The sequence below is a fragment of the Engraulis encrasicolus genome, chromosome 7 (genome assembly GCF_034702125.1).
Source record: "Engraulis encrasicolus isolate BLACKSEA-1 chromosome 7, IST_EnEncr_1.0, whole genome shotgun sequence".
NCBI lineage: Eukaryota > Metazoa > Chordata > Actinopteri > Clupeiformes > Engraulidae > Engraulis > Engraulis encrasicolus.
In genome coordinates, this window is record NC_085863.1 from 44,233,953 (window position 1) to 44,241,452 (window position 7,500).

At 44.4% G+C, this 7,500-nt stretch overlaps 1 protein-coding gene across 1 annotated transcript in view; it reads right to left on the minus strand.

The window, feature by feature from the left end:
* The window catches only part of cnksr2b (connector enhancer of kinase suppressor of Ras 2b), a 186,751-nt gene that overhangs the window by 34,548 nt on the left and 144,703 nt on the right, over positions 1-7,500 (minus strand). The window contains exons 10-12 of the mRNA XM_063202257.1: positions 2,702-2,835; positions 2,116-2,163; positions 1,226-1,476 (exon numbers count right to left, since the gene is read on the minus strand). Coding sequence (XP_063058327.1) covers positions 1,226-1,476; positions 2,116-2,163; positions 2,702-2,835 — 433 coding nt within the window. The remainder of the gene's footprint in view (positions 1-1,225; positions 1,477-2,115; positions 2,164-2,701; positions 2,836-7,500) is intronic.

Consider the following 7,500-nt stretch of genomic DNA (forward strand, 5'->3'; position numbering starts at 1 on the left):
GTTCCCAGTCTGTGCTCTTACATGGTGCATGTGTGTTTGTGTGCATGTGTGTCGATGTGTTTGTGTGCATGTGTGTGTGTGTGTGTGTGTGTGTGTGTGTGTGTGTGTGTGTGTGTGTGTGTGTGTGTGCGCGTGTGTGTGTGTGTGTGTGTGTGTACGTATGTGTGTGCGTGCGTGCGTGCGTGTGTGCGTGCGTGCGCGCACGTGCGTGTGTGTGCGTGCGTGCCTGCCTGCGTGTGTGTGTGTGTCTGTGAGCAAGTGAGAGCAAGTGTGTGTGCCTGTGTGTGTGTGTGGGTGAGTAAATGCTGTTTGTGTAGGTCAGTGTGCACAGAAGCAAATGTGACCAAGTGTGTGTATGTGTGTGATAGTGTGTGTGTGTGTATGTGTATGATAGAGAGCGAGTGCATTTATGTCTCTGTGAGACACTGAGAGTCTATTGAGAGATTAGTAGGAGGAGAGAGTAAAAAAAGAAGCAAACAGGCACATAATGCAACTCATAAGAGCATAGCAATGGCACTCAACTGAACTCAAACACAGAAATAAAGTGAGCATGGGCTAGCTAGATAGGCAGGTGGGGCGTGGCAGGCATGGTATGGCTACAAAAGGCAGCTGACATGACGGGATCGGAAAATTAAAGAAAGCTTAAATTTAGAAAGGTAACATTCAGAAGGTTCAACTAGAGTATTTGTTCCAAGCAATGAGGTACCCAAACAGCATAGACAAAAGAAAAAGAAAGGGGAAACATGGCACTAGTCTTGCCATATAGTGTACAGTGTAATTTCAACTTTCTCATTCTAAAGTCAGTTTTTTTTATTACCATCCCAGAACTTTATGCTAGTAATGAAACAGAAGATGGGGTTGGCTTTGGCCTTGAATCAAGGTTGCATTCAATTTAGGCCCCATTACTGGCAATGGTGATTGGTTTCGGTGTAGTATGGTACTGTAACTGGGATTGGGGTCCCTCCAAGGGCTGGTGGTATGAGTGTGGGGACAGTGTGGTAGCCTGTTTATCATCAACTTTCACTAGGAGGGTGTAGCCTGGCTAGCAGTGTGGTAGCCTACGGTAGTTAGGGTTGGAGTCCCTGTGCTGGTAGCAGTGTGGGTGTAGTTTGGTACCATATGCTAGGGTTAGAGTCCCTGTGCTGGTAACAGTGTGGGTGTAGTGTGGTACCGTATGTGGGGTTGGAGTCCCTGTGCTGGTAACAGTGTGGGTGTAGTGTGGTACCGTATGTGGGGTTGGGGTCTCGGCGCGGTGGAGGCGGCAGCGGTAGCGGCTGGTTCTGGTCATACTCGTAGCAGTACAACACGGCATCCTCCTCCACCAATGGGAATCGCCGACGACACTCCTGGTCCAGGAAGGAGTTGGGCGACTCCGAGCCCTTGGCGACCGGGTGGTTCCCATGCTGCTCCACCGGCGGCAGGGTCCCGGAATCGTCCCTATGGTAACCAGGGGTGGGGGAGAGGGATACGGTTTGGCTGGGAGTGTTTGGAGGAGGAGAAAAATGTAATATGTTAAGCCTCGTTCACACACGTCGCTGCTAGTTGCTTGCTTGAGATAGGCGAGGAGAGTACAAGCGACACAATGTGGGCCAATTCCAGTTGAAATATTTTAACTTTGAGTAAGCGAGTAACCAATTGGAATGCAGAGTTCGATACTTCTCGCTTGTGCATTGGCAGTGAAACTCGCGGAAAGACTTAGCGAACGTTCCAAGAGTGAGTGGCTAGAAGGCTAATGAGCGAGTAGCGAGTGACTAGCAGCGATGCGTGTGAACGAGGCTTTAGGCATGTAAATTAGAGAATAAACCATTGAGTGCATGTAAATACTGTTTTGTCAAGTTATGAATGACAAGTTTTAACACATTGTTTTATATTTGTTCTTTATTCATTATAAAATATAAATTATCGCTACTGTTCAATCGCCATGAGTAAATAGGTATTATAAATCATTTAATAGCCAACGTCAATATTGAAATGGTTATTTATTTAGAAAGTAAAGAAGTAACTTAAAAGTAAAAAAGGGAAAAAAGGTATTCAAGTTTTCTGCTGGACATCGACGATGTGCATCATGTGTGTATGCATGCATGCATGTGTATCATGTGAGGTGAATATGTGTACCTGGGTGTGTATGGCTGGTCCAGCAGGGGAAGGATGTTATCATATTCCCTGGAAGAGAACAGAAGATGCAGACACAGATGCTTAATATCAACAGGCCTCTATCTGGATCATATACACACTCACCCTCACCTCGCCTTTATTTGACTAGCATCTCAACACACGTACACACACACACACACACACACACACACACACACACACACACACACACACACACACACACACACACACACACACACACACACACACACACACACACACACACACACACACACACACACACACACACACACACACACACACACACAGTTCATACACAGAGACTGAGACGAGGTACTTTATTGATCTCAAAGGAAATTAATGTCCAACATGGTGGATACTTCAAACACACAAGATGTGCACTAATTAAAGTACTTATATGGTTATCTGTGTGTGTTTGTGTGTGTGTGTGTGTGTGTGTGTGTGTGTGTGTGTGCGTGTGTGCGTGTGTGCGTGCGTGCGTGCGTGCGTGCGTGCGTGCGTGCGTGCGTGCGTGCGTGCGTGCGTGCGTGCGTGCGTGCGTGCGTGTGTGTGTGTACTATATTACCTGGGTGCGTATGGCTCATCTGGTGGTGGGGGGATATAGAGGTCCTGTAGGGCACAGCTGTTGCGTCTGGACGGCGTGCTCAGCGTGCTGGAGGGCGTAGCTATACTGCTGCTGGGACTGGGCGGGATGATGGGCTGTAACAACCAATCAGAACACAGAATTACATTACTGACAGTTGTCAAACAATTTGTTAGCCAATTAGCTTTTGAGTTACCCTCCCGTACCTCTTATCGACCAACACTATTTTTCTTTTAGGGTACTGGGGGGCATTAGCCTAGAAATCTAGACGCCCCTAGCGACCGCAAATTGAATTTGCTCCCGGGGGCAGTCTAGCGGACCCCGGTCGTTTTGCGAGGCTGAAAGTTATCCGATGACAGGGCCAATCAAATCGCGAGGGGGGCCGGGCTACTTAGTAAACAGGAAACTTTCTAAGAAGAAGCGGTGTCCGTCCGTGCTACGTAGCCTACAGCACGAAAGTGTTCACTTAATTTAAAAAGCCTGGATGATGATACATATTCGTGTCTGACATGGATTGATGTAAGAATACACCATGAACTTATCGGACACAAATAGATCACAACACATTACCATTTGATCATTCGATGTTTTAAACTAGCTCGGTAAGCTAAGTTGAGCATTTTACAGAACCAGATCACACGCTATTATCAGACCACTACTGTAGGTGTAGAATGAAATAGCTGCCCCAAGGCAATTTCTAATAAGACACAATCACATGCCATTAAAAACGAGACATTTGGGAGCTTTGAAAGTCTTTGAGTAGCTTACTAAATAGATTGGAATTACATAGTCTACCAAGCTAGTGGCTAGAACCTGTCGTCAATAACAGCCTTGTATTATATGCCTGCCCCAAATTCTAGTAAGATCCATGTCATTAAAAACGAGACATTTGGGAGCTTTGGAAGTCTGTAAGTCGCTTACTAAATAGATGGGAATGACACCTTGTCTACCGAGCTAGCGGCTAGCCAATCTGTCGTCAATTACACAGAGCTTGGTATCCGTGTATTAGTTATGGGTATACAGCTAGCTAGCTAACACCGAACATGCCATGTTGACAACAATCATAAATATAACCATTTAACAAGCCCAAAATGGCTCAACATTTCGCTGGTTGATCAAGGAGGGCCATGTGGTTGAAAACGAGGCATTTTTGAACTGTGTAAGTGAAAACACGATTTATTAGGACACTTTTGTGGCTGTGGTCATCACACGCAGATTCCCTGATTGTCGCTCCCAACGCAGGACGCTCCCCGGCCGGCTGGGTAGCTATTATACAGCTAGCTAGCTAACACCGAACATGCCATGTTGACAACAATCATAAATATGACCATTTAACAAGCCCCAAATTGCTCAACATTTCGCTGGTTGATCAAGGAGGGCTGTGTGGTTGAAAACGAGGCATTTTTGAACTATGTAAGTGAAAACACGATTTATTGGGAAACTTGTTTGTGGCTGTGGTGATCACACGCATTCACTGCTACGACGCCTCGGAGTTGCCGCTTCACAAGACAGCTGTGACGTTACACAGAAGTGTGTGGGGATTGGTTGTTTGCCATCCAATTGCGTGGCGTTGAGTGCTGAAGCAACCGTTTATCCCGCCCACACTGCTGCCCAGCCCTCCTAGACCCTGGTACAGCTTTTTGCTGTACGGCGTCTAGATTTCTAGGCTAGGGGGGCATAGCTATACTGCTGCTGAGACTGGGCATTGCGAAGGCCTATAACAACCAATCAAAACACAGAATGATATTACTGGCCACAGTCACACCAACAGTTAGCCAATTAGCTTTGGGGGTACCCTCTTATCGACCAACACTAGTTTTTTTTAGGGTACTGGGGGGCATAGCTATACTGCTCCTGAGACTGGGCGGGGTGATGGGCTTTAACAACCAATCAAAACACAGAATGATATTACTGGCAGCAGTCATAGGCTACCATTAGCCAATTCGCTTTGTGATGGCATTCGACGTGCTCAGCGTACTGAAGTGTGTGGCTATTACTGCTGCTGGGACTGGGCGGGATGATGGGCTATACAACAACCAATCTGAGCAGAGAATTACATTACTAATGACAATCACACCATCCATTGACCAATCAGCTTTGAGAGAAATGACTTTCGTGACAGCAGTCACACCATCCATTAACCAATCAGCTTTGTCAAGACCCCTACACTTCGCTACCCCTGACTTTGCCATGTAATTTCTGGGCAATGGTCAATGAGGCACAAAAATCAATGCGCTGTTGAAGAACGGCTAGTGCACACCGCACATCAATAGGAACTCATCAAGATCCTGTAATGATGGTGATCATTTCATGAAAGCCTATCCTGAGGGCATTTCCTTCGTGGTGAAGACGCTTATTGCGGCACTCTCCTCTACATATTATTTATGATTTTATTTCTAATGCACATACCAAGGTTAAACAACAAAGTGATAAATAACATCCTTAAAGGAACTGAATACACTTCTCTCTTTCATAAACTGCTTTTGTTTTTTTTAAATTTCTAACCATTAGGCTATCAGACCGCCGTGCCGTCAATTATCCCTCACGTAATGTAAACATTTAACACAGTAAGTCACATTGTATACCCATAATACTGCAGCTTTACTGTATAACATGATTCCCTCTTTGAGAACATTTTATTTGGCTACATTTATCATCGTTACTGTACTATACTATACTGGGCTGTATGGTTTTCCTGTCTGTATAGGCCTCCCACTTTCTTTTGCAATATGTTTGTTTCCTGCACCAATGGGCTGTATTATTGCCCAGCACAGCCTCCTAACACTCTAAATATCACCCATCAATAATTAATTGGATGCATCGATTAGCACATAAATGTTTAATCATCAGCATCTGGGCAGTAAATTAATTCGCTCAGAGGCGATACAGCAGTTGTCACTCCCCACTAAAACCAGTCGCTCGTTCAATTCCACAAAACACCTTCGAGGGAAAATAATCAGTCACTAATTTTTATGAACGATGCTGAGAATTACTCAACAAAACAGCCTGTTGATTTATTGAAACATTATTGAGGAAAACAAACAGAATCAGCGGTTTAATTTCTGAAAACACTGTTGAGAGACAAATGTGTCACTTAATTTCGCCAAAACACTGTTGAGAAACAAACACATTGTCTAAGGCCACCGTGGAGTAGGATCATAATTATCAACTGATGAATTGGTAAACACAGAAATATAGAGAAGTCACTGAAGATGAAAGAGGGGAGAGAAGGAAGTGATGGAGGGGAAGAAAGGAGAGAAGAGGAGAAGAAAGGAGAGAAGATGAGAAGAAAGAAGAAGAGAGGAGATGAGAGGAGAGGAGGGAAGAAAGAGGAGAAGAAAGGAGAGAAAAGGAGAAAGGAGAGAAAAGGAGAAGAAAGGAGAGAAGATGAGAAGAAAGAAGAAGAGAGGAGATGAGAGGAGAGGAGGGAAGAAAGAGGAGAAGAAAGGAGAGAAAATGAGAAGGGAGAGAAAAGGAGAAGAAATGAGAGAAGAGGGGAAGAAAGGAGAGAAGAGGAGAAGAAAGGTGAGAAGAGCAGAATAAAGGAGAAAAGAGGAGAAGGCAAACATGAAGTCTCGGCAGGTAATTATTAAAGTATTGTATTTTTTAAGTTTTTTTGGGGGCTTTTTGGCCTTTATTATTACAGGATAGTATGAGAGCTGACAGGAAATCATTGGGAGAGAGAGAGAGAGAGAGAGAGAGATGGGGCAGGGTTGGGAAATGACCCCGGCAAGACTCGAACCAGGGTCCCCTGGACATGCAAGCCCAAATGTGGGGGGCTTAGCACGCTGCGCCACAGCGACCCCAGGTAATTATTATACTAACTGATTAAATGGATATCAATAAAGTATCGAGAAGACTCTGGAAGACAAAAGTGTGGGAAGAGGGAAAGAGAGCCACTGGCAGGTGTAGCAGACAGATGCAGGAGACGAAAGGACAGAAGAGACCATACTGGAGTCTCAGCAGACAATTATTATCAATTGATTAATATGAATGAATATTGAGACAGTATGGAGAAGATGTCAAAAGATGCAGGAGAGGAGAGAAGACTCAAGGAGAGAAACTGCAAAGTGTAGGATACATGATGTGAAGAAAGGAAGATGGAAGGAAGAGAAGAGAGAAAAAAAAACAGATCATTAAGTGCACAAGTCGAGGAGCATGTGAGAAAAAGAGAGAAAATGTTAAAGATGGGCATCAGAGGAATGGATAGGTGAGCAGAGGAGAGGAGAGAGATGGAGAGACTAATGACAGTCATTCATTTCCTATGTTGAACAGCTGACAATGCACCTATGCATTCATGTGTACTTATGTGCTTGCTGTTTGACAATATCCAGTAATATTACTCTGGGCCTATCCTGTACCAGCAAATAGCCTATGTCTTATTCTTATACAATATGGCAGCCCCCACCCCAATTCTTTTCTATCTTTTTTTTCTTTCACCATCTGGAGCAGTGGACAATAAGCCTGAAGTCTGGGTAATTTTCTTTTTATCATGTAAAATAAGGTGACTACTTTAGTGGACTTTCATTTTGCTGTGGTTTTTGTTTTGTTTGTCTGCCTTTTCTTTGTCTATTTTGTATTTAATCCTTCATGTTGAGTGCCTTGTATACACTTTAAAAAGAAAAGTTCAATAAAGATACATTGACCTAGAGATGGAGAGACTTGACGGAGAGGGAGATGTGACATGAAGAGGTGAAGAGAGGAGTGGAGTGGGAGTAGAAGAGATGCAGGAGAGGAAAAGAGAGGAGTGAGAGGAAAAGAGGAGAGGAAAAGATAGGAGT